The following is a 27808-nucleotide window of genomic DNA, read 5'->3' as shown; positions in this document are numbered from 1 at the left end:
GTGGCGGCGAATGTAGAAGTGTGTAAATATCGAAGGAAAAACTTCGAAGATTGTGACAAGCAATAATGTGGTAGGCACCAGAACTTATGAATATAGTTTTTTGCGGGGATCGGGGGAGAGAAACCTAGTATTCTAGAGTTCATAGTTTTCCGTTGGACACAAGAACAAATTCCCAAATTTTAATCCATTCCTATTTATGGACTCCGAAGGAGGTGGCAGTAAAAAGTTAGCAAATTTGATTCACAGAGAACACAGGAAATAAGTAACTATCTGTAAAACCTCGATGCACCAATCTTTTGGAATGCCCTGTATATCATTTTATTATGTTATAATAATATTGCACAATGTCGCTAATTTTGTGTGTAAAATCTAAAAGTCAAAATTTTGTATTGTAAATTATTCCTATTTTCGTATAAAAATGAATAATTTATCATATTTTGATAATTAATTTAATTATATTAATAATAGTTCAAAGTTTTCCGTATCTTATTTTGGCAATATGTAGGTTATTCCATATCTAATTCTTCATTTTTGTAAAAGTCCTGATATAAAAATCTTTAAATAATTTTATATTCGCAGGTTAAATATTTTCAAAAAAATATTAGAAAAATATTTTATTTATTATATTATTATTAGAAAGAATTACATTTTAATTTCATCATAAAATTTCCTTACTTGGTAGTCTATTCTGATTAGATGCTCTGTTGCTAGAGCGTTGTCAAGAAGCTTTATCAAGTTGCTAGGCGCATTTGCTTCTTGGTAACAAAGCGGTATGAAACTGTGTTTTGTGACTATACAATTGCTAGGGTATCCTCTTGTTACATAATGTAAAAAGTCCCTTGTTGCCAGATCATTGCCAAGTGACTTAGTAACTTTATATCTTTACTATCATTGGCTATCATCTTCCTTTGTATTCTCATTCGTCAACTTGTTATTACCCTTCCAATTAATTGTTTTCAGCGAGTTCAGTTCAGCGCCTGATGGCGTTGGGTGCCAGGCTTGTAAATTGTTCGTTGCAAAAGTCAAACGCTATTACGGACTATACGATCTAGGTAGACATTATGGAAGCAATATGATCTATATTATAAAATTGAAAGTGACTATGTTTGTAACTCCTAATCTCTTGAACCACCCGACCGATCCCAATCAAATTTTCAACATTAATAAGGTTCGTACCTGGGTACCTGGGAGTGTTATTATCTATTTATTGTGATGGTGTAACTTAGGGGAGGGGAAGAAGGGGGAGATATAAAAAAAATACATAGAACATAATAGACCGACGGCTAGGTGGGGTCTAGGTTGCACTTACTTGTCAATTGGGTTTTATGGCTGATTCTTATAGAGAAAAGTACGGTGAAATAGAATTAGCATGTTACCATCCTGGAAAAATGTCCATTCACTCCTAAAATGACGTCACCAATATGGCGGTCGCACGAACATGCCCATTTACGCTTAGCTGGTTATATCTCATCACAGAATGAAGATAAAAACTTCATTCTGGTGTCAAATTAAAGGTAATAAATGCCAAAAGTTTTTTTTTTTTTTTTTTTTTTGAGTTGGTATAATTCTTATATAATGCCGCCATCTTTAAATATGGCGATCTTTATCTACAAAATTTGGGTTTCTTCGTTTCTTTATGCTTGCTTCATGATGGATAACTTTGAAACTACCAAAGATATGGAGAATCGCCTCGAAGTAAACGTTATACAGTGGAATCTCACCTTTCTAACGATAGTAATATTATTTCCCTATCTTTGAAAACTAAAGGAAGTAGCTCATTTTAAGCAGAATAAAGTGTTGAATTTTTTACCATGAATAGGATTTCCTAACTGCATAAACTATTTACAGTACAAATTCGTAAAAAGAAACTTGTCACTCATCGGATGAATCAGTGTCCCAGTCTGGTTCTGAAGATGGGGAACGTTCCTGGTTTTCAAATGACACGCAAGTACATGCATCAATACACTGAAATCCTTGTATGGCAAACACACATTAGCAGTCCTCTCTTCTACAAGTTTTTGTCTTTGTGCAAGAGAAGCTAACCATTTCCAATATATCTTCTAGAGCGATGTCTTCAGTTGTCAATTTCAGATAAGATCGTCACAGCTTCTTTCCCAGCCATGTCCCACTGGACCCGCAAGATTTTCCTGAGTTTCTGAAGAGTGTTTCCAGATATATGCTTGGTAGTTTGTTCGCAGCAGGTGCTGCCGTAGTTGATCATTAGTTGGTGGAAGCAAATGTGGCACAAGTTGACTCATGCAAATGAGACTGTACCTTGTACCCATGTCATTACTATTAGTTATACCATATATTGTACTGGTATACTTCATGAAACACGGAAAAAGTTTCTGAAGTGCATTCAGCTCGAGAATATTTCCAAGGCCTTGAAAAAGTTCAAGATATTATTCGTGTTTCTGCATTGAAGGAAAGGTTTTAGTTTTCCTTTTCCGACAAATGTTTCTACTGAATCGCAACCTGTGTAAAAGCGTGATATCCCAGAAGAGCATTAAGTATGTTTGAATTCATAGTTTCACCAAGATTATGGATATCAATAAGTGGTGACCTGTACTTAATTCTTGTTTTCAAATATGCTTTTCCATCAAATGTTGGCGAAAATGCAAGCGGTAGTAGTTCAATATCACTAGAGACCAGATGTTTACGCATTAAAAACCTGGAAAATAGACAGGCAAATAGACACTTAAATTTTTAAAAATAGGCTATATAAACTCGAAATAATGAAGATAAATACTCAACACAATTAAAAAATAAATTCAAGTCATAGATAATGTTCAAAGAATATAGAAACATACCCGTTTGTTAATATCTTCTTTTACTGTACATATAAAAACGAAGCTTGACATGTATTCCACGTACATTTGGTAAATACATTCTCTACAACACTTTATCACTACACATAACAGTCCAAATTTTATACACTTATCAGTACACACAGCAGTCCGAAGTTTTACAAGATTTTATCAGTACACATACTAGTTCAAACTTTTTCATCTTATCACTACAAACAACACTTATATTTCTCGGAAGAAGCAGAATCCTTTCTTGAAATACTAAATTATATATTTTCCCCAATAAAGTCTTATTTTGAAGAAAATGCATAAAATAGGCAACATTAGGTACTAAAGCAATTATTTAGGCAGAAGTGGGCGAAATAGGCAAGATAAAATTGGCTTAAAGTGAAACTATAACCTCATATATAAACTTTAAAACGTTATTTTTGATCATATTTTTTAACATTAAAGAGTTTTGCCCAACATCTGGTCTCTAAACATCAGTGTCTGGAGAGCATACTACAACACTTTTACATCCATTACATAAGGTATGATCTATGTGAAAAATTAGTTGAGTATCAGCTTCCTCTTGATAGCACTGAGACTAGGAACTAGGTCAAGAGACATGTCAGTAATCAGTACGCATTTTTCACCATCTGTAACAATTAGTTGCTTTCCAGGTATTTGTGACTGATATTTCGTTGTTTTCCACTCTAGAGAAAGGAAGTGAATAAGTTCCATTTTATTTTATTCATTGCTTAAAGAGCGCATCCAATTTGATTGAGTTATTTTTTGATCATCTGCAATTCTTATACGTAACGTTTCATGCAGTTTAGTGGCGTTTAGCCTTCGAAGGTGCTCCCAGTTCTTTATTGATGTTTATTTATAAACATCGGCTACGAAGTCCACTCGTTTTATACCTTTACAGAAGTAAGGTAAGGTAGCTGTTTCAAATACTAATTGTGCTAACAGGCTCCTTGATTTTGGGATGGAATGTACAATGTAAAGTACAGACATCCCATTAATTAATAAACAATCAGTTGTGCCAAGACTTTCGCAATTAAATACGGAACATTTCTGTTCAATATGAATGGCCTGAGCAGATTTCGTACCCCTGAACATTTCACCGCCAATTGTAGTGAAACATGGAGGAACAGAACTTAGTAGAAATTTCATCACATATTTCACGTCGAGTTTTCGGTTTTGACCAATAATAGCTAATCGAGTAAATAATTCACGATCATCCTTCACCTGCACAGATCTTGCTTTCAGTTTTACGCTCTTACTTGCTGGCATACTAGCTGCTGGTATTCTTGTCTTCTTTATTGGAGCATAGAAGTTGATTTTATTTTATTGTAATCTCTTCTCAATAAATTCATGAGCCAGGTTCTCTCCTACTATTCATGAGCCAGGTATTCTAAAATAACTAAACTAGAAATAATTACTATTACATTGTTACTCAAAACTCTATGTAAATAAAAAACATTCTCGGCTTCAAGAATCAGATTTGAAGCGATACTAACAAGTTCTCTTCCAGAACTGAAGACATGATGAGGTTGTAAATGGGTTTACACGCCATTCATGGCATGTTTGGACTAATTGATGTAGATCAGTTTGGTCTAGCTTCATCCGGCTGTGACTGCGATCAGCATGTTTGTCTTCACTTTCATCTACTCATATTCCTGCGAATTCTTGACAACGTTGGGCTACTCCAGTACGCACATGTTGAGAGAGAATTCATTATAGGACATCTTTATTTTTTACTAAACTTTATGATGCATCCTTTAACTTTCATTCTTCTGTTTGCTCTCTCCACGATATAATCAATTGCAACACCACTGAAGGGTAAAGCACTGATGTGGGCAGACAATCAACAGGTTCGAAGGTAAGTATCAGCTTGTAGATGTGCGAGGGGTAGAGACATCATTGTGAGCCAGTAATAGGTCAAATGTCTGGCATAGTTATGGTGTTCATACTCAAACATGTAAAGAATTATCCTTCTTATACAAAACAAATAAAGATCCCAGTCAGCCTCTCTGACTGCTCTTATTAAACCAAAATGCAACTCACACATGTGAAGAAATGATTACCTCAGTTGAAACATTGGTCCATGGGCACAGTTCGAAAATGTTTCCCACAGGGTTTTCAGGTTTATAAAAGATTCAATGATAAAAATTCTTGCAGTGATGTTGACGAAAGAGGCTGACGAATTGTAGAAATTTCTTCTATTTCTCTTCTATATCTCTATAAGACATCGTGTAACATAGAGCCCAGTTTCTGTGAGCAAACTGAGAAATACTTGTAATTTTAGGACCATCATACGTTTGTGAGTTTCAAAGATCTCATTGATAGATTGCAATGTATGCATGCAAGGACACCTTCAACAGAACCCACAGCTACCATTCCTGACTCAGTAAGTAAATCTGCTAAGCCTAATAATCTGAATCTTTTGCCTATTATTGCTGCATAATTCATACCAATGTGAAAATCTCCCAGTCGTGGAATAATGTTAGAGGATAACATCTGCTCTTTGCTCATTACTTCCACCATCTTCCAATATATTGCATGATCACCCACAACACACACAAATAGTAAATTTAGAGCCTTTCTAACGTTGTAGCTCAGATTTAAAATTGAGAAAATAACTGCAATATTCGTTGGAGACTGTCGATTCACTGGAATTTGTTCGATAACACTCTTATTCTGTTTTACATAAGAAATAGTATGGTTGAAACCAGTCCAAGATTGCAGAAGGTAATCTGCGACATCAAGGTTCAGAATGTGAGGGTTATGTTGTAACACATATATCAGATTAACATCTCTTGCTCTCAGCCATCTAATTAACTGCTGATTGGTTACATCTATGGGTATATCTGACGGTACACTTGCTGGTTAAGTTCTAAAGGCATTTTAAGGTTCAGTATTTTTTGGTCCTACTTAATGAAAAAGAACGTCGCTTGGATCTTCGTTGTGAATCCTTTTTCCTAATGTGTCGTTATTCACCTTCATACCCTTGCTGTATGATACATCCACTAGTACCATGAAAAGTGCCTCCTAATGACAGTGTTATCGAATGCCAAAGTATCAGGTTTACTCAAGGCAAAAATAGGAGGAGGAATCCATACATTTGATTCATAGCAATTATGTGCAATAGCATTTTCAGCCTCTCTTATATACTCATTAGAAAAACCATGACCTATACGATTGAGAATTTTACAACTTCATATGACCCTGTGAGTCGATTAACTGTCCATGGAAGTGATAGTGTTTTTAGAAGCACTAATTTCTCATCTGATGCTGAAAATATGATATCCTGAGTTACACTGAGTACTCGACGATGAACAACTGGTCCAACATGTATGCTCTTATGTTGGTGGGTGACCATGCAATATATTTGGCCATCGACCATTTGGTTGATATAATCAGGTATAATCCAAGCCATCTTATTAAATAAAGATGGAGATATAAACACATCGTTTCACAGATGTTAGTGGATTTTGGTGACCACTACAGTTTGGACTAAACTTGTAATATTTCATGGCGGACTCTGCGGTAGCATTCATAGAGCTAGAGTGAATCCGCATTAGTAATTGACCCCATCATTCCTGATTCGATGGCATCCCAGTGGAAATGTGAGTAGAATACAACAGTTCACAGTGAGAAACAAATTTGTGCGTTGGTTTCTAAAAAATATTTCATCAACAAAATATGCCATAATTTTGATCTTCAGACGAGTACTGTGAACACTAGTCAACACAGCACCTTCTTTATGTAACAACTTAGAATAATGCGCCATGACTACCGAAAGTTTCAGTGCTTCATTATTTTAAATGACTTTCAGTTCAGTTGATTTTGAGTTTATCGTTCCTTTCAGCAGCGAGGCTATATGAGACGGGACCTACTGATTAACGTGGAATCCGAACCACATGAGCTCCCACCGGGAATCGAACCCGGGTTTAAATGACTTTGTTTTCTAATATGCTAACAAGAGCTTTGAAAACACACACTGTTTCTATAGCATGATAATATATATATTATATGTTTTTGGAATTGTTTTCACTGCAATCAGTAACAAAATCCTATTTTGTTTTTAAAAACATGCAAAGTAGATATCATAATCAAAGGTCAAAAAATTCAACACTTTGTTCTGCTTAAAATGAGCTACTTTCCTTAGTTTCAAAGATAGGGAAATACTCTTATCGTTAGAAAGGTGAGATTAAACTCTATAACGTTTATTTCGAGGTGATTTTCCTTATCTCTGGTAGTTTCAAAGTTATCCGCCATGAAGGAAGCATAAAGAAACGAAGAAACTCAAATTTTGTAGATAAAGATCGCCATATTTAAAGATGGCGGCTCTATATAAGAGTTATATTAACTCAAAAAAATTTTGGCATTTATTACCTTTAATTTGACACCAGAATGAAGTTCTTATCTTTATTCTGTGATGAGATATAACTAGTTAAGCATAAATGGGTGTGTTCGCGCGACCGCCATATTGGTGATGTCATTTTAGGAGTGAATGGACACTTTTACAGGATGGTAACATGCTAATTCTATTCCACCGTACTTTCCTCTATAAGAATCAGTCATAAAACCCAATTGACAAAGAAGTGCAACCTAGACCGCAACTAGCCGTCCGTCTATAATAACTCTTGAACCAAACGACCAATCTCGATTAAATTTTCAACATAAATGAAATTCGTGCCTGGGATGTTTTTTACAGTTTCAATTTGATGGAGCAACGTAGGGGAGGGGGAGATATACAAAAATCAATGTAACTAAAAATAAAAGTGACTATGTTCTGAGCTAATAATTCTTGAACCACCAGACAGATCTGAATCAAATTTTCAACATGGATGAGGTTTGAGCCTGGGAAGTTCTTTATCATTTCACTTTGACAGTGCCGGACTGGCCAAGTTGGCTATTTGGCGATTGCCAAGGGCTCGAGCCACGAGAGGTCCCATAAGGATCACGAGACGCATGACCTGTAAACTTTGGTCCAATTTTTTCGATCGCAAATGTTTTCTTGAGTCTTCCTATCAAAAAGGTTGCGAAAGCCTAAGTTGGTTTTTCCGAAAGAAATCTTCTCGGGCCCCTAGCCCATAGCAGTAACTTCACGATTACCTTTGATTGTCTCAGTATTATTGTAACATTTTTGTGATCTGTTTTGCACTACATATATTTATTCAATGCAGGAAATATGATTTTGTTACTTACGTTTTGCAACTGGTGTGCTGGTGTGTTAAGTTTATACATACATATATATATATATATATATATATATATATATATATATATATATATATATATACGGGACCTTTAGGGACCCGCGCCAAGGGCCATCAACTTGTCCAGTCCGGCACTGCTTTGACGGTAGAACTAAGGGGAGGGGGAGGAGACATATAAAAATTAATAAAACTTAACAATTCTTGAATCAGCAGATCAATCTCCATCAAAGTTTCAACATAGATAAAGTACGGGCCTGGGACGATTTTTATCATTTCAGTTTAGCGGTGCAACGTAGAGGAGGGAATATATATATATTATATATATATATATATATACAAAGAAAGTTATTGTCTTTGTGACTTCATCACTCTTGAACCACCCGACCGATTCAATCAAAATTTCAACATAGATGAGGTTCGGACCTGGCATGGTTTTTATCATATCACTTTGATGATGCAACTTAGGGGAGGGGAGGAGGGATATATATATATATATATATATATATATATATATATATATATAATCAAACCTAATAACTCTTGATGTACCCGACCGATGTCGATCAAATTTTCAACATAGATGAAGTTTGGGTCTGGAAGGTTTATATATATAATTTCATTTTGATGGTAGAATCTAAGGAAAGGGAGGCGAAGGGCGTTTTATATATATAAAACTTGAACAACCCGATCGATCTCGATCAAATTTTCAATATAGATGAGGTTCGGGCCTGGGATGGTTTTTGTTATATCACTTTGATGAAGTAACTTAGGGGAGGAGGAGAGGAAGGGGAAGAGACATTTAAAAATGACCTAAAATGACCAATATTAGTGTCGAATCCATAGTTTTCGAGGTCACTGAGGTGAACAGTGACAAGTTCGATCCCGTTTAAATCCAAATTCAGCACCACAACTTAGGGGAGGGAGGATATATATATATATATATGTATATGTGTGTGTGTGTGTGTGTGATGCGGAGAACTAAAAGGGACCATTTGTCGGGAATTTGCAAAATGGAGTTATTACCATCATTGAATAGATCTTAAAATTCTGAACAAAAAGATACCTCTACAGAAAAAATATCTTAAAAAATTGATTCTTTATAAAATGACTAATCTTAACTAACATAAAAGAGTTTTGTGAGAAAAACAAGGTTAAAGTTTTCCAAAATACAAAATCACTTTATTTATTGACTTCAACTACTTAAGAGATGTAGCTTGTTTTAAAATATTCTTTAAAATCTCCTTTACAAAATCAATTAACTTTGAAAATAATAGATGCAATGATGTCAAAAATTGACTTTCTTCATTTATTTGGCTCTCCTGTAAAATTAATTTTTCCGACAAAGGGTCTCTTTTAGTTTTCCGCATCACACACACACACACACACACACACACACACACACACATATATATATATATATATATATATATATATATATATATATATATACATGATCGAAAATGACCAATATTACCTAGGTAGTGTCTAATCCATGGTTTACGAGGTCACTGAGATGAACAGTGACACTTCCCATGACGTGCCCCACAACATGTGGGTGGGGATGTATGAAAATAATCGAAAATGACCGATATTAGTGTCGAATCCATAGTTTTCGAGGTTGCTGTGATGAATAGTGACACTTCCGATGCTGTTTAAATCTAAATTCAGCCATGCAACATGGGGAGGAGGAGGGGAGAGAATAAAAATGTTCGAAAGTGACCGATATCAGAGAGAACTATAGTAGTAGTAAAAAGTGGCTGACAAACGGAACATATTATTCTTTTTTCTTAATTTAACCCAGCGAAGCGGGTAATTGATGCTAGTAATATCTATATAGTTATTTTGGATATATCTGAAGTGAAATACTGCCTTAAGTTTTTGCAATGTTAATGTAGAAATCTTATATATATATAAACTAAAAGCTGAACATCATTGAAGCTTATGTCATTATTTCTGCAACATTATTGTCAAGAAGTTAATATACTACCTATGAGTTGAATGCTACGTAATGGGGCATAGGACTGAATATGATTTTGAACTTTTATTTACCAATATTATATTTTCCTGCTGTTGTGGCAGTAACAGGAACGTGTAAAGAGATCCTAATTTATTTATTTATTTATTTTTAATGGCCAATCGACTGTACCGGTGGTATAGGATCAATTTTAACAGACTTTGAAGGTGATCTCGCAACAAAATCTGTTTCATTCTGATGTTGGTTGTAGTCAGTTGCATCAAGATTTCTGATGGTACCTTCCCGAGTTACCCAAATCAAGAACAGTACATTCTGGAGAATGCTGAACTAACCTAATCCAGTGCAGTAGCTTCGGAAGGAGACAGAGGTAACCAGTTGGTATACAGAAGCAACGTTCAGAGCTTAAGTAATGTATATTTTCCTTTGCCGTACCAGTGAAGCCATTGGTATGCTAGTGAAGTTTTGTTGGGAGTGGTTTTGATAATGAATTCGTTTAAAATTTGGACATCGTAACCTCTAAAATTTAATTTTGACTCATTCAAAGTTAACTAGTGTTCTGTATTTGTTGAAATTGTTTCGAAGAGCATTATGAATTTTATCATGTGATGCTTACGTGATATGTTCCGTTTGATAGGCAGATATAGCCACCCGCAATATGTAGTACGTTACGTTTTCTTCTGCGGAGAGATTAATTTCTTGATAATCCACAATATATTAAAATATTTTGTAATATGTAGTGCCCTGTAAAGAACGAGTACCACGTTAATTTTTCGTATTTATTCGGTTAGTAAGGAACCGTAATTTGGATCTACGCAAGCAGAGATTTTGTTTTTAACCTTGCAGTATTGTAGCATATTTTATAGCGTTCGTATTTTAACTATATCTTGACTCCATTCACCGGATAATGGCATTCACTTGAAATATCAACATTTTTTTTTCTTTAAAATTAAACTCTTGTACGAAATAATCGTATTTGAATCTCCGGTTTCATGTCGCACATCTATTTTCACTGCATTCATTTCTGTGTAAAGGAAGACCTTTCACAAATGCCAGGTTGCTGACATACTTAATGTTAGATTTAATGTGGATTTTATTTTATTAGAACTACGTTAGGTAAGTAGGTAGAGCTGTGTGAGGATTAGTGGTTAGATGTCTATGTGTGCCTTTTGTTTATTTAAATGTATCTTTTGTACAATAAACAGGTGGTCATAGTGTAAGATGTAATAATGGGAAAATATAGTGTTGTAGCCATTACAGGTTAATAATAAGTGAACTGCGTAACTTATGGCATACGATAGTTTGTAATGGTAACTGCACCTGGCAAATCAAAATGTAAAATGCAAGGTCAAAATATGTGTACAAGTGAAATTAATGTACACATAATGCAATAACATGCTTTCGTACATAGAGTCTGTTTTATCTTGCTACTTGTATGAAGAAGTGTACCATTGAATGACAGTGAATATTTAACAGATATTGACCAATAACCTTCTGACTTAAGAAATTCCTCGTTTACTAATATTAAATTTTCACTTTATGGCTATATTGGACACTCCCAAGTACAAAATACCGATGAATACTTCTGGATACTTTTTTTCTTTTTCTGCCAAAGTAAATTTATTTATTTATAGTAGTCCTCTTACAGAACCAAACTCCATTTACAGAGGAACATAGGTATAGTCATATAATTACATACGAAATACTATATATTTAATCGCACTAATACAGGTATATTTATTTGTAGTCACATGTTGTCTCATAAACGCCAGTAAAATCTTCGATCTGCGAAATATGAAACGGGCTTTTCATATTTGAACTATCTAAACAGTACGAAAATTATATCTTTAAGGGTAATGTTTATTTTTTTGTGAAATAATTACAGATTTTGGAATCTCAACCCATATATTTATTTTTCACTGGAATAAATAATGAATTTCAGTTTTTCTTCCACTTTCTTTAAATAAAGTCGTAATACCCATTTCTTATATATATATTTTCATTGATTCATCATGTATCCCGATACTTATTAAGGCTTATTTTTTCTTTGAAGCTTCCAAATCCTTTGTGCTGAAGACTTACCTTTAATTGATGTAGCACGTTTCCTGTTGCAAATATAACCGCATCCAATTCCAACGTATTAGTGGCTGGTGCTAATTTATGAAGCTCATCTCTTACTGCTAATGCTACTTCCATTATACGTGCAATATCTGGTTGGTTCCATGTAGCACATACTTTAGGGCCCTTCATTCGAAAAAATGATTTCTCACCTGAAATATAAACAACATACAATGCATTACGCTAGAGTTAAATATGAAATTTTCAAGAATACTAACATAATTGTTCTTAAGTACAAATATTATTCTGTCAAGATGCATTTACATAAATACACTCTGGACATAACATGACACATTATAATGTCTAGACCAGCGTTCCCCAACCTTCCAACCGGTGTGCCGCGAGGAAATCGATACAAAATTATTAATTCTATAACAACCAAATTGCAAAACAAAGGAAAAATGTATATTTGTACTTTACATTACTATGAATCACTGTTCATACTAACACTGAGAAATGGAAGCGCATGTACAGTATGCGTAGAAATATATGTTGGGTATGTGAAATATATGCTGGAAATTTCTGCAAATTGTTTGTGAGGTTTTGGAGATTTAGAGCTTTTTTCAAAATATTTCGGAAGGGGTTTACTACCCTTCAAAGAGTTTTTCCGCACAAAACAAAAATACGTATTTCTTACTTTTAAGTCTACTATCTGCATGCATAGTTTCCTTGGAATCGCTTGTGCCCTTTTTCGATTTTGGCCTTTGTCATTATTTTTGGAGATATTTGAATAGAGGCCGTTCCTCCCCCTGCAACCATTTCCTTACACAAAAGAAAAATCCCATATTCCTTAATTTTCTATCTAGTTTGTGTATACGCCTTTTTCTGCAAATTGCTCATGTTCTTTTGGAAATTTCAAGCTTTTTTGAAAATATTTCGGGAGGGGCTTAGGCCCCTTCATACCGTTTTTCCGCAGAATCGAAAAAATACGCATTTCTTACTTTCAAGTCTAGTATCTGCATGCATAGTTTCCTCGGAATCGCTTGTACCCTTTTGTCAAATTTGGCCTTTGTCATTATTTTTTGAGATATTTAAATGGGGGCAGCTGTTCCCCCTGCAACCGTTTTTTTTTTCACACAAAAGAAAAAACCCGTATCTATCTAGTATGAGTATACGTCTTTTTCTGCAAATTGCTCATGTTCTTTTGGAGATTTCAAGCTTTTTTTGAAAATACTTCGGGAGAGGCCTAGGACCCTTCAAACCGTTTTTCCACAGAAACGAAAAAATATGGGTCGATTTATTTTGTGTCTAGTATCTACCTGCAAAATTTCGTTGAAATCGGCGTGCAACACTTTACGAATGTTCCATGTTAGTGCAATAAAGTTGCTTTTCTTGCCGACATATTCCAAACATCATCTCAGACACACTGTCTTTGTTGTGTACCAATGTTGAGATTGAGAAGTGTTTTCCTACGCTTCATTTGACTTCATTTGACTTGGTAAAGGACCCCCCTTTGCGCCTTCTGTCCTACAGCCAGCAAAATTAAATGTCCAGGAAGAAAGTAAGTTGGTCGATATGAGGAGTGACTGAGGTTTGAAGCTCCAGCACTCACAGCAAGACATGGCATCATTCTGGATTTATCTCCGGAGAGAATATCCAGCTATTTCTACAAAGGCTGTGAAGGTTCTCACTCCCTTTTCTATATCCTACTTAAGAGAAACAGGATTTTCTGCAATGAATACAATCAAGTGTAAGAACAGGTCACAACTATTAACGCCGGAACACTATATAAGGGTTTGTTTATAAACTATCCGTCTGCAATAATTGAAGAATTTATGAACAAATATCAAGCTCAAGTTGCACATTAATTTTTCTTCGTGCACCAACTTGTTTTACTTATTTTTGAAAAATTATAACCTTTATATATTATTATTGAACACTTGTAACCTTCGATAGATATTATTGAAAACTTATTACATTACTAATATTATTGATCAATTCTAAATAACCTTCATATAATATTTAAAAATTGCAACATACCACGTATATTAATCATGTTAATAAATTATGATTTTCATACTTATTTTTCTGTACATTTTTAATGATGAAAAAAGTATTTATCATTGTTATGACAATTATTTCTTTTTTATTGTTGCAGACTATTTCATAACTTGAAATTTTCTGCATACAAGTTACCTACATCTGTGTTTTAAAAGTACAAGAGATTTGTTTGTTTGTTCGTTATTTAGTGATCTTCCTTCTTATGTTAGTGAAATACAGTTGGATACAGTTTTCGAAAAAGAGAGTGTATTTTTTAAAAACCTGGGTCCTATATTTCATTGTAATTGTTTTCTGCTTTTAAATTAGAATGAAAAATAATTATAATGATTTACCACGGAGGAAAACCAGTGATCAAGCTTTCTTCTCTGTGAGGAGATCAGTAATCACAGAAACAAATACCACGATATTTTATATTTACAAATAATAATAATAATGTCTATGAGTATGCCGCGAGAATTCAAATTACACCCATAGTGTGCCGCAAGTTGAAAAAGGTTGGAAAACGCTGGTCTAGACAGAAAATTTTATTGGTAATTGTACATACAGCCAAGTATTTTACAACAATTGGTAATAGACGGGAATTAACACATGCGTAACGAAAATAAACTAATCTTTTCATAATACAAAATTCTGGTAATAATTTCGACTGCTTATACTGCAATCTTCGACGAAACACATAAGGATGGGTAGGCACCGGCAGCGAGTTAACCAAAACTGATTGGGAAAATTAACGTTAATATTATGACAAATTTATCTTTGCATATGTGTATGTGTATGTATGCACGCGCGTACCTGTGTATCCGTGTATATATAGATAACATGATAAACCAAATAAAGCCTGAGTGCTACATGGCTGATAAATATACCGAATTCCTTAGGGCCAAGGTCTACAAACAAGTTCCTTGGGGGATAGACACCGTTTTTTACCTTCATGTAGTCAGCACCAACGATTTCAGACATAAATAGTACAATCAGTCCTGAGATCATCACTTAACTGTGTTATTTTAATATCCTTATACCCATGCCAGAAATATCTAGTAATTGACATGGTTTCTATTTTCAGTTATAGGCAAAGTTTTATGCGATATATTTGAAATTGATATCATGTAACGTACAACGTATTATATTTCTTGTAATTCTTTACGAAAATAATGTTGTGAGCATGTATATTTTCTGACAACATTTACACTGGTAGCAGTGCTATTATCTTATGTGCAACATGTTCCTATTAATAATAAAAATAAGACATGTACATGCTGTCAGAAAATTCACACGTTCACTATTTTCGTGAACGATTACAGAAAATATAATACGTTGGACGTTACTTGGTATAAATATCAAATACACCGCGTAATGCTTTGCTCGTAGCAAAAAATGAAAACTAATACAAATTCTCACTATCAGTTACTAGATATTTTTGATATGGGTATAAGAGTATTAAAATAACACAATTAAGTGATAACCTCAGGGAGTTGTTTTAACACCACAGTTTTTTTATTATTTTCACTGTGTAGTATCGGATACATCAATGAGATAAAATCCGTTGATGATTTGCCATTTGGATTAGTAATCCAAAAAAAAAAAAAAAGTTCGTGACACATGTGTTCCACGAGTAGAAGGACCATGCTTTCTGAAGACAAGAAACGCGAATTATTTCACTTGTGGACATTTTAGTAATAATATTCGGAAACCTATACAGTTCCTTAGTATTCAATCAACCGCACAAAACGCGGATAACAGAAATAAATATGTAAATTTCAAGCAAAATAGAAATATACAGTTAAAGTGAAGATGGAACACAATAGCGATTAATTTAGATATATATTGTGCAAATACATATGAAATCCAGAGATTTATACAAAACTAGCAGAATGCCCTTCTTCGTACGGGAGGAATAAGGTTTTTAAAAATATCTGAAAGCCATATTCAACATTTTTTCTAGTTTCAAATATTTGCCATTGTACGTTTGATTTTGCTGAAATTATGCTCAGAAGTGCTCCTAAATAACTTTCCACTATCAATATTGAGTCAAGTCGTTTTCGAACATCCAGAAATAGTAGATTCACTCAAATCCATTTTAATTATTTGGCAAATTTTTAGTCAATTTCCGTTGTCCCGGAATGTGTATTTAAAAACGCCTATTTTGTCAACGTTATTACGTAAAATCGCTTTCTTACACCGTTTCGTGCAAATGGTTGCTCAAAATTTATATCTCAACTGAATTTTCCAAAAATTAACATTAAGTCTTTTCTCAGTGTTGATAATTAGCCAAATTACCATCCTGTATAAGATATTCATATTGCATATATCAAAATACATTGACCTATACAATATATAAATCTGCTAAATGCTGAACGTTTCAAAAGAAATTCAAAATAATATTGTGAAACGTTCAATAAACCTATATGTATGAAATATATTGAAAGCCACAGTTAAAGTCACTGTTACCCGTTAAGATATTAACGAACTAAATCCATTAACGAACTCGGTCAGGATAATCACTCTACCTATCTATTGCAATAAATAAATAAATAAATCGCTTACATATACGGGATATAGATAGTCGCCGTTACCCGTTAAGATATTAACGGATTGATTACATTGAATAACTCAACTGACATAATCGCTCTTTTACTTTTAAAAATATATATATATATAATTAAAATAAATTAAAATGATTAAAAAAAATAAAAGAATTAAAATGATGGTGATGCTGATATTGTTGTATGTATTTTGTATGATGTTCCCTTTCCTTGAGACTACAGGCTATGCTGAATGTATCACTGACTAGTGACACCGAACCTACTGGGCCCGTATGGGCTCGTCATCAACAGTCACTGATACACTCACCAAGCCAATTATCTACGGAAAATAGAACTCAAATCTTGCCCAAAAATGTAAAGATTCCAAAGTCTCCTCCATCTCAACTCACAGTCTGGTATCCAGGCCTGCAGTTCATCCTCCACATCCCATCCGGAAATAGGTTGTGAACCACGACTACAGACACAGGACATCGAGCTACGAGTGGAGCTGGCAATGAGCACAAAGAAGATCTTAATGTTGTCTGTAAAAGCCCTATCTAAATAAAAGAAAAATCTTACAAATCTCGAAACAGAATTTTGTCGTGCAACTTAAAAAAAAAAAAAAAAAAAAATCCAAACTGAGATTTTGATTTAAAACTGATAAAATAAGAAAATTTCGACAGATTCGGTTGTTTCCAACCCCTTTCACACTAAGGAAAAGTCTCTTCCCTTGATTCATAGCTATTCTCATTTTCCCATTAAAGTTATTATGTACGTACTGCTCTTTGTTTTGATCAGGCTTCACATAAATATCAAATATAACTGTAACTCAAGATTTCTATTACTTAAAACTACCAAAGAATTATGTTTTGTACTTGAAAAGAAAGATGTTTTCACGGCTAGTAAATTTTATTTGACATTCTTTATGTAAGTGGATTTGAACAAGAAAATTTTATAAAAAAAAGATCCTTACACATGCATGTTCTGACATACCCATCTGAATTAAGCTGAAAGAAACTAACATTAAAGATTTTCTAACTTTCAGAGCCGAAACATTATTTACTTTTGTTCAGTTTTCACAAATATTCCTAAAATATTCATATTCATTAATATTCTCGCCTTTTCAACACATTCACATTAGATCGACACAAACAAATGAAAATAACATAATATAAATACACTACACTATTGGAAAAAAAAAACTTCACTACATATGGTTGTGGTTCGCTATATTTTACTTTCTTTCTCTATTCTTTTGGTGCTCAAAATCCTCTGTGCATTGAGAATGTGGCCGGCATAGAGGATTTACGCTTTTCGCTACCTCTCTTTTAGCTCGGACCCACTGAACAATCTAGCACAGGTAGACACTCATATAACATATTCGCACAACTTAAACCTAAAATCCCTATCCTAACCTAGCTACACTATACTAACTTAACCTAAGCAAGAAAAAAAAAATCACACACATATTTCAAGAAGCACCATTCTCATTTATGCATTTATATTTTTGTTTTGCTACCACATTATAACCAAAGACGCAGTGGTTATTTACTTTAGTGTCGCTCTGAAATTCTGAGTGTTCTTAAAAAAAGAACAAAAATATTTCCACTAGTAATCATTAGAACTTAAATTTTAAAACTCGATGGGTATCAGAATAAAATATCACGGAGATTTAGCCTATTGACGATAGCTTCCTGTTACCGGTACGCAAAATTCATGTACCCTTGCACTTGACTTTAGCCGTGAATCTGACATTTACTTCCAAAATTATTATAACGTTTAGAATTACCTTCAAACCAAAGAAAACATGCCAAATTATAAAAATTAATTTCGAGCAGTACTACCGAAATATGAATAATTTCGAGGTTTCAGGGAATCTAAACATCTCTTTTCACTAGGGGAAAATGTGTGTGTGGTACACACATTTCCTTGTTGTTATGACAATCGATCTGTGCTGAGATAATCTAGCTTTCTTTCCCCCCCATTGAATGAAATCACGATGTCACATTGTCCAGACCCGCATGTGTGCGGTGTTGGGGAAAACTTAATGCAGTTAGCACATCATGTTAATATTTTACACAAGCACAAGAAACAACACTACTAATGTTATGCCACAAAACATTGATTTCGAGGTTGGAGTTCCAAAACGATTTCCTTTTGACTTTCTAGTTACACTTACTTGATTATCCACCGATGAGCCGAAACCTATTAACCAGAGTATTTTACCATAATATCTTTTCACCTGATTCTAGAAAGAATCATTTACGGTGGTTTCAAAAATTGACATAGCTGCGAGATATCCAAACGAATTCTCCTTCTGCAGATCTAGCTTACTAAACTCACCTCTTCTTCTCGTCATCACTCACCAAAATCAAGACAAGAGTCTTTGCCACCGTCTTTACTGCAATTCCTCGCTGTTGAAGAACGTAAAACTTACTGGAAGCACCATTCCATACAAGTACTAACTGATACCAAACGAAGAAAAATTCACAGTTTTAGAAATATTAGTTCATTTCACAATTTTGTTATAGACGACGATCACTGCACGCCTGTCTCCTGTAATGGCTGAAGATGTAAGACAAAGAACAATGAGAAGATGATCCCTAATTGGAAGATAATTGTGACGTAACTATCGGATGATAGGCTTCGGTACTGAGATCAAAGAAAACCGAAAATCTCTGCTACAGCTGTGATTGCGGATTATCCAATCAAATAATTTACTCCGAAAACAAAGAGATGCACCAAGAAGAAATTATGGCTGACTTTCTTAATTTGGAATTTTGAAGAAAATTTACGAAATTAAAATTTTAGTTTTCTTGTGAAGATTCCCTATGCCGAAATATCTATAAAAATTAACTGAAAACCATTGGAAAAGCTGAAATATACACTTATTTTCTAAAATAATGTTATATTTTTGGATAAATACGTAAAATATACAAAATATAATTACTAATCATATATTCTTCATGTAATATTCGTTGAAACGATTTACTTAACTGAAATTACGCAAAATTTGCGACCTACAGTTTCCTACTACAAAGAAAAACATGTTTTTCTGACATTCTAAATAAAATTAAAATTTCCCTTCCAATATACAAGGTGCCCAAAAGCACCGGGCCATGTTACGTTATGCCGAGCATAAGGTAACATCTTCCGGGAGCTTCGGAGAAAAAAAAAAATCTGAACTTATGAGTTCTTCTTAAGTTGATTTTTTTTTACTACAAAAATACTGAAGATTATACAAGACAAAACAATTTTTTTTTCTGAATAAATTCTCGATTCTAATCACAACTATACATACACCCTATATAATATAATATCCTAACCTAACCTTAACCTATAAACTAAGTTTTTTTTTTTTTTTTTTTTTTATCCTTCTAATAATTCCTTTCTTTTCTCTTCAGAACAGCGGAACAGTTTCAGATTGTCAAAACTCTGGACTCCTATGTTTTCTCCCTTCAGAGTTTGCAATCTCGCGGAATTTCGAGTTAAGGATACCACTTTATACGGTCCAACATATGTATGCATAAATTTAGCGAATACCTTTTTTGGTATTGACGATACATGGTGAGTTTTCACCATCACCAAAGAACCTTCTGTGATGATATCTTGTTGTTTCCGCAGCTTTCTTTCCTTCTTCGGTACTGCTGCCGGAATAGAAACTACAAATTTCTTGTCTTCTTTTACTTGCACAGTCTCTTTGGGCCAAATGAAGTTTTCTTTGAAGCTCTTGGATGCTGAATACGATAAGAAACGCTCCGCTGGAGTACATCCGAGAGCATCACACCAAGAGTGATTGCACAAGTCTTGGGCTGCTTTTAGAAAATTACTCCATTTGGACTGGTTGTCACTGCAATATAGGCGGAGAATGCGATGAAGGTCACGGTGTCTGCGTTCGATAATGCCATGAGAGGCCGGATGGTATGGCGTGGTAAGTATATGTTTTATCCGGTGTTTTTGACAAAACTCTTTCCAGACGCCCGACAAGAACTGCGGACCTTGGTCACTCACCAAATACTTCGGGTATGGTAGCTGATAATAATATCTCTTTTCAAGGACCGCCACAATCTCTCTTGTGTGTGCCGTCCGAAGAGGGAAGAAACACACAAAACGACTGTAGACGTCCAGGATGGACAAGATATATTTATATCCCTGGCTCTTAGGAAGAGGCCCGACCAGATCGAGGGATTACTTCTCAAAGGAAGAAGACGCCTCAACATGACAGGGCTCCTTTCTAATCACCCTGTAGGAGTACTTGGTTCGTGCACAAAGAAGGCACTCTTGAATATACTTTGTAAAAGTCTCACGCATACCTCTCCAATGGAACATGGCCTTAGCGAACGACAAACATCGCTTCACTCCAAAATGGCCTTTGTTGTGGATTGCCGAAACAATATTTTTCACTGAGCTGGAAGGAATGACCAGCAACCAAACAGAATTTTGAGAATTTCTGACGTAAACCAAATTATTCTCCACACGTACCCTAGTATTGTTTTGACAACCCTTCCAAATGGTATGTAATCTTCTACAATACGGATCTTTCCGCTGTTCTCGCCTCAGTTCCGTGACATTCAAGAGGTCAGCGTCCTCCGCGGTCAAAAAATTTATAAAATGATCCTCTTCTGCCTGAGGAATTTCTGGAGGATAGCGACTCAATAGGTCAGCGATTTCATTGTCAGAGCCTTTGATGTGAATAAACTGAAGATCAAAACGTTGCAGTTTGAGCAGAAGACGAGTAGTTCGAGCATCTAGGTTTTTCAAACTGAAAGCATATGACTGCTGCATTGTCACAGTGGACCGTAGTCCGTCGACCTAAAATGAAGTATGAAAATTTTTCACAGAGGAAAAGAACTGCAGCTAATTCCAACTGGAACACTGACAACGAGGCCTCGTGCGGTTTTATTCGCCGACTCGCGTACGCAATAACCTCCGGATCATCCTGTCCCGGGGGATATTGTGCCACGTAGCCGGCCAATGACTCCGCAGAGGCATCGGTGAACAAATGAAAGTCAAGACTGAAATCCGGTTGAGCAAGTGCGGGAGGACTACTTAAAAGTTCTCTCAGCTGATCAAATTTTTCCAGTAACTCCGGAGAGTATTCAATCTTTCGATCCTTTTTCAGAAGATCGTAAAATGGAGCTGTTAACCCAGCAAAGTCAGGGAAATGTCGCTTTCGCCATCCCACGAGATCAAGAAATCTTCGTAAAGCTTTCTTAGTTCGCGGCAGAAGAGAGTGACGGATGGCCTCGTTACTCTTTGGATTAATTTTCACTGATGATCCTGAAATAATGTGTCCAAGGAAAGGAATTTGTAACTGAAGAAAATTACACTTTTGAAAATTGAGCGAAAGATTTGCCGAACGAAAAGTTTCAAAGACCTTTTCCAGATGTTGAAAATGCTCATCAATAGATGATGAAAAACAAAGGACGTCATCAAGATACACAATGAGAAAATTTTTGAAAGGTTCTAAGCCGAAAAAAGTATGCATGACTGATTGGAAAACTGCTGGAGATGATTTCAAACCCATGGTTAGACGTGTCATTTGATATTGACGACCTTTGTAAATGAAACTAACATATTTGTAGGAGTCTGGATGGATTGGAACACTGTGATAAGACTGCGTACAGTCCAACGAGGAAAAGATGGTGGCACCACTGACTCGTGCGATCAGATCATTGATCGGCTCGACCTGAATCCTTGGTGCAATCACGCGCTCGTTGATTCCACGCAAATCCATCACCGGTCTCAGATCCCCAGACGCCTTACGAACCACATGTACAGGGCATCTGTAAGGTGAAGGACCTTCTATGATGATTCCAAGTTTCAACCACTTGTCGAGCACTTGCTCAAATTCCTTCTGGAGGTGAACGGGTATAGGATACAACTTTCCTACCACGGGAACGTCGTCTGAAAGTTGTATTCTATACGGCTCAACTTTCACGACTCTGGGATTCTCTGTGAAGAGACAACGAAACCTGAATAACAACGAAAATAATCGATTCCTAGAATCTGAATCTAAATCAGTTCTTTGAGAAACTAAATTTTGAATTTCTTCTTTGGTAATAGATGGTTGATATAAAGAGTCTTCCTCTTTATCCGATGATACCTCTGCAACTGTGACTTGACAACAATGCTGCTGTTCCATGCTAATGGAGATGGTCTGTCCTGAATCAGTCTCAAGAGAGACTTCTTTCGATTTGCAATTTAGAAGAACATGATACCTAATGAAAAAGGGGAAACCTAAAATACAATCTGTTTTTAATTTCTGAATCACATATACTGGAACCTCGAAAACGTAACCTTGAATTGTAAAATTTAGTATTTGAAAACCTTTGACCTGAAAAGATTCGTCTCCTGCGAAACCTCGTAATGAAATGTTGGATTTTGGACGAAGCTTAGCAGATGGATAAATTTCCTTGATCCTCCTCCAAACGTCTCCAGACAACAAATTCGTATCCGCTCCAGAATCCAGGATACAGACTAAAGTCAAACTCCCAACTGAACAAGTTAACGTAGGTGAAGGATAAGTTAAAAGAATACCTTTCTCCGCACTGGAGTCACACTCCCTCTCGTCGATCACGAAACGAATCGAGAACAGAGGCGTGTCCAATTTTGTCTCCCGATTTTCGGAATCTGCGAAAACATTGAATTTTGAATTTGGAGGGTTTGTAACAAAATCGAATGAGGTTCTAACCAAATTGAAATTTTGACTACTCGCTAACTGATCTTGTTCTTTCTGGGGAGTTGAGGAATCCATCTCGCAGTCCACACTCTCCCCTAATGAGGGCTGCGATATGCATTTCCCAAACTATTCCCGTTCGTTTCCGGTAGCTGAGCCATCGTAGGTACAAATGTCGGATATTGCGGAGGCCATCCAGTGGACATCGCCATGTTTACTCCTGGGGAAGGAGTGGACGTGGGAGTCGCCACTCCCCCTCCAGGAAGTAAATTCGGCGCATATCCCGGATAGGCTTGCGCTCCTGCTGAGTTCATCGCGTTTTGCGCGCATGTCTGAGATGTACCCCGCGGATACCCGTAACTCATCGCTGCTGGTTGGTAGCGTTGGTTGTACCCATACGGAGCATTCCGATTTCCATGGTCATCTCTTACCCAATTCGGCCTTCCATTATTGGGCCAGGGTCTTCGTGTCTGAAAGTTTCTTCTTCGACCCCTGTTTCTAGAAAATCGGTCATCTCCTCCTTTCCCATTGGAATTTCCTTCCTTCCTCTTTCCTTCGCCTTCCTCCGTCTGAGACGAAGTATCCTTGGTGGGTTGTTTTCCTGACTTTTCGGCCTTTTTGACTACTTTTGCCTGACGCACCTGAAAACGTCGAAACTTTTTGTCAGTAACCGGTTCACTCGGCTCCGGATGTCCTTCAATCTCGGCTATTTTAACCATAAGGTGTTGGATATTTTTCGGCTCAACAGCCCGCAGTAACTTGGCATCACCAGCTGGTAAACAGTCCAAGACAATTTCAATGAGTTCGGTTTCAACCGGATGCTGTGCCACCGCATAATATTCCGCTACAATTTTCCATGCAAAATCTGTCAACCGGTTGTATTTCGCTCGATCGTACTTCATCCCTTGAATAAACTTCTTTTGCAATCTTTCCATCCTTGCCGAAAAATAGTGTTCCCGAAATAGACGCACAAAATCTGCATAACTACTGATGTCTTTACAAACAGTCTGAAACCACGTCTTGGCCCCAGCTGTTAAGCAACAAGGTACCAAGGTTAGACGTTCGTGTTCCGATGCCGAAATTACCTTAAACGTTTGTTCTAAATTTTCTAAGAATGATCTAGCCAAACCGTATTCACCAGAGAATGTAGGTAAATGATTTAGTTCAGAAAGTCTTAAATTTAGAGTTCGCTTACCAAAGCCTTCCTCGCTTCTACTGGGGTTCACGGGAGAATTGTGGCCAACAACGGGGCTCTTTGCACCCGAGTAATTTTGACCGAAAATAGAATAATGTTGGTAATTTTGTCCAGAAGTTAAGTTGTCTGGCATCGATACCACCGCGTGACCACACATTCCCTCCTGAACTCCAGCACACGACGAAGTCATGTCTGCCACATTACTAGAGGTCACCACATGGTTCAACCGACACCTGGTATCTGAAGGTCCTAACCCCTGAGGTGAAACTAACAATGGATTCGACCTCCTGGACAACGCCTGATAACCTATTGTCTCAACACAGGATGTATTCGACCTGCTTAAGTTCAACGTATGTGAGGGTAATTCAAATGGAAGGACATTTGTGCCGTGAATGCTGGTCGGCTGACAGACAGAGACAGTCACCGTGGGAATAGCACGAGTCTCCCCAACGGAAGAGACTGGTACATCCACTTGGATGTCTGACTCGGTCCCATCAGACTCGATTCCATCACAGACCACAAAGTCTCGCGATCGTTTACGTCCACACCGTTTGTCTTTTCTTTGGTTTTGGTTCTCTTCTAACGTCTGAATCTTGGCTTCAAGTGCCTGATACGACCTCTGGGTACTTAGTTCGAGATGTGAGAACTCCTTAGTCAAGTCATCACATCGTCGATTCTGCGCCTCAACCGATAACCGGAGACTTTCCTCAACGGCATCTACCCGCGCGTCTATCTTAGTCTGATAATTCCCAACAGATGCATACAAATCGCGAACTTCCGTCCTAACAGCCTCTACGTCTTCGTTTACATGAGCCACCTTCTCATTAATTATTTGCAACATTTCGAATTTGACATTGTCGAATTTCTGATTCATTGACTGAAAGTTACTATCTACCTTCTCAAATTTTTCATTCATATCCTGAAAATTATTACTAATATCCTGGAATTTACTGTCTACCTTTTCAAACTTTTCATTTAGCGTTAAAGTTAAAGCCTGGCTGAAACGTTCCATCATGGCTGCAAAGTCAGTTAATTGTACATTAGAACCGGAAGCTACATTTCCTCGATTTCCTTCCTCCTTGTCCGATTCGTTCGGGCTACCCTGCGTTTCATGTTCACCTTCCTCGCTATCTGTTTCCGATAACTTCGGAAGTGGCAACACTGTCACCTGTTTCGCCATGCAAGGCTTGCATAACCACGGTTCACTACTTTTATCTAATTCTTGGACTTGTTCATCAGACAAACCATAACATTGGGCATGCACCCATCTGAAGCAACTGTCACAATATACACTGAACCCTGCAATTTCGTCACTACAACACATGTATTCGTTCGGATGACGAGATTCGTTACTCAATCTGCTACCAGCAGACATCTTCACTTTCATTAAATTTGTTTCCCTCAACATCACGCACATACAGATCCAGAAGTGACCATGAATCATTCAATGAGTCGATTGTCATAATGATCCCCATTACAAATACTTTGCTGTGATTGTTTTTCCTTAGCACTCGCGTAGGATTGAAACAACAGAAATCCTGGATAAGGGTCGCCATTTTTACTTAAAAAAATATATATATATATATATATATAATTAAAATAAATTAAAATGATTAAAAAAAATAAAAGAATTAAAATGATGATGATGCTGATATTGTTGTATGTATTTTGTATGATGTTCCCTTTCCTTGAGACTACAGGCTATGCTGAATGTATCACTGACTAGTGACACCGAACCTACTGGGCCCGTATGGGCTCGTCATCAACAGTCACTGATACACTCACCAAGCCAATTATCTACGGAAAATAGAACTCAAATCTTGCCCAAAAATGTAAAGATTCCAAAGTCTCCTCCATCTCAACTCACAGTCCGGTATCCAGGCCTGCAGTTCATCCTCCACATCCCATCCGGAAATAGGTTGTGAACCACGACTACAGATACAGGACATCGAGCTACGAGTGGAGCTGGCAATGAGCACAAAGAAGATCTTAATGTTGTCTGTAAAAGCCCTATCTAAATAAAAGAAAAATCTTACAAATCTCGAAACAGAATTTTGTCGTGCAACTTAAAAAAAAAAAAAAAAAAAAAAAATCCAAACTGAGATTTTGATTTAAAACTGATAAAATAAGAAAATTTCGACAGATTCGGTTGTTTCCAACCCCTTTCACACTAAGGAAAAGTCTCTTCCCTTGATTCATAGCTATTCTCATTTTCCCATTAAAGTTATTATGTACGTACTGCTCTTTGTTTTGATCAGGCTTCACATAAATATCAAATATAACTGTAACTCAAGATTTCTATTACTTAAAACTACCAAAGAATTATGTTTTGTACTTGAAAAGAAAGATGTTTTCACGGCTAGTAAATTTTATTTGACATTCTTTATGTAAGTGGATTTGAACAAGAAAATTTTATAAAAAAAAGATCCTTACACATGCATGTTCTGACATACCCATCTGAATTAAGCTGAAAGAAACTAACATTAAAGATTTTCTAACTTTCAGAGCCGAAACATTATTTACTTTTGTTCAGTTTTCACAAATATTCCTAAAATATTCATATTCATTAATATTCTCGCCTTTTCAACACATTCACATTAGATCGACACAAACAAATGAAAATAACATAATATAAATACACTACACTATTGGAAAAAAAAAAACTTCACTACATATGGTTGTGGTTCGCTATATTTTACTTTCTTTCTCTATTCTTTTGGTGCTCAAAATCCTCTGTGCATTGAGAATGTGGCCGGCATAGAGGATTTACGCTTTTCGCTACCTCTCTTTTAGCTCGGACCCACTGAACAATCTAGCACAGGTAGACACTCATATAACATATTCGCACAACTTAAACCTAAAATCCCTATCCTAACCTAGCTACACTATACTAACTTAACCTAAGCAAGAAAAAAAAAAAAAATCACACACATATTTCATGAAGCACCATTCTCATTTATGCATTTATATTTTTGTTTTGCTACCACATTATAACCAAAGACGCAGTGGTTATTTACTTTAGTGTCGCTCTGAAATTCTGAGTGTTCTTAAAAAAAGAACAAAAATATTTCCACTAGTAATCATTAGAACTTAAATTTTAAAACTCGATGGGTATCAGAATAAAATATCACGGAGATTTAGCCTATTGACGATAGCTTCCTGTTACCGGTACGCAAAATTCATGTACCCTTGCACTTGACTTTAGCCGTGAATCTGACATTTACTTCCAAAATTATTATAACGTTTAGAATTACCTTCAAACCAAAGAAAACATGCCAAATTATAAAAATTAATTTCGAGCAGT

The 27808-nt window shown here is 35.9% G+C and overlaps 1 protein-coding gene across 2 annotated transcripts in view; it reads right to left on the bottom strand.

The window, feature by feature from the left end:
• Positions 1 to 27808, bottom strand: part of IleRS-m (Isoleucyl-tRNA synthetase, mitochondrial) — an 82190-nt gene that overhangs the window by 762 nt on the left and 53620 nt on the right. For both annotated transcript variants that reach the window (XM_081759038.1, XM_081759040.1), the window contains exon 16: positions 12072 to 12259. In XM_081759038.1, coding sequence (XP_081615164.1) covers positions 12072 to 12259 — 188 coding nt within the window. The remainder of the gene's footprint in view (positions 1 to 12071; positions 12260 to 27808) is intronic.

Source organism: Thermobia domestica, chromosome 5 (genome assembly GCF_964235325.1).
Source record: "Thermobia domestica chromosome 5, izTheDome1.hap1.1, whole genome shotgun sequence".
Lineage (NCBI taxonomy): Eukaryota > Metazoa > Arthropoda > Insecta > Zygentoma > Lepismatidae > Thermobia > Thermobia domestica.
Note: the sequence above shows the minus strand (reverse complement) of the source record. Positions and strands in the feature narration are given on the sequence as shown.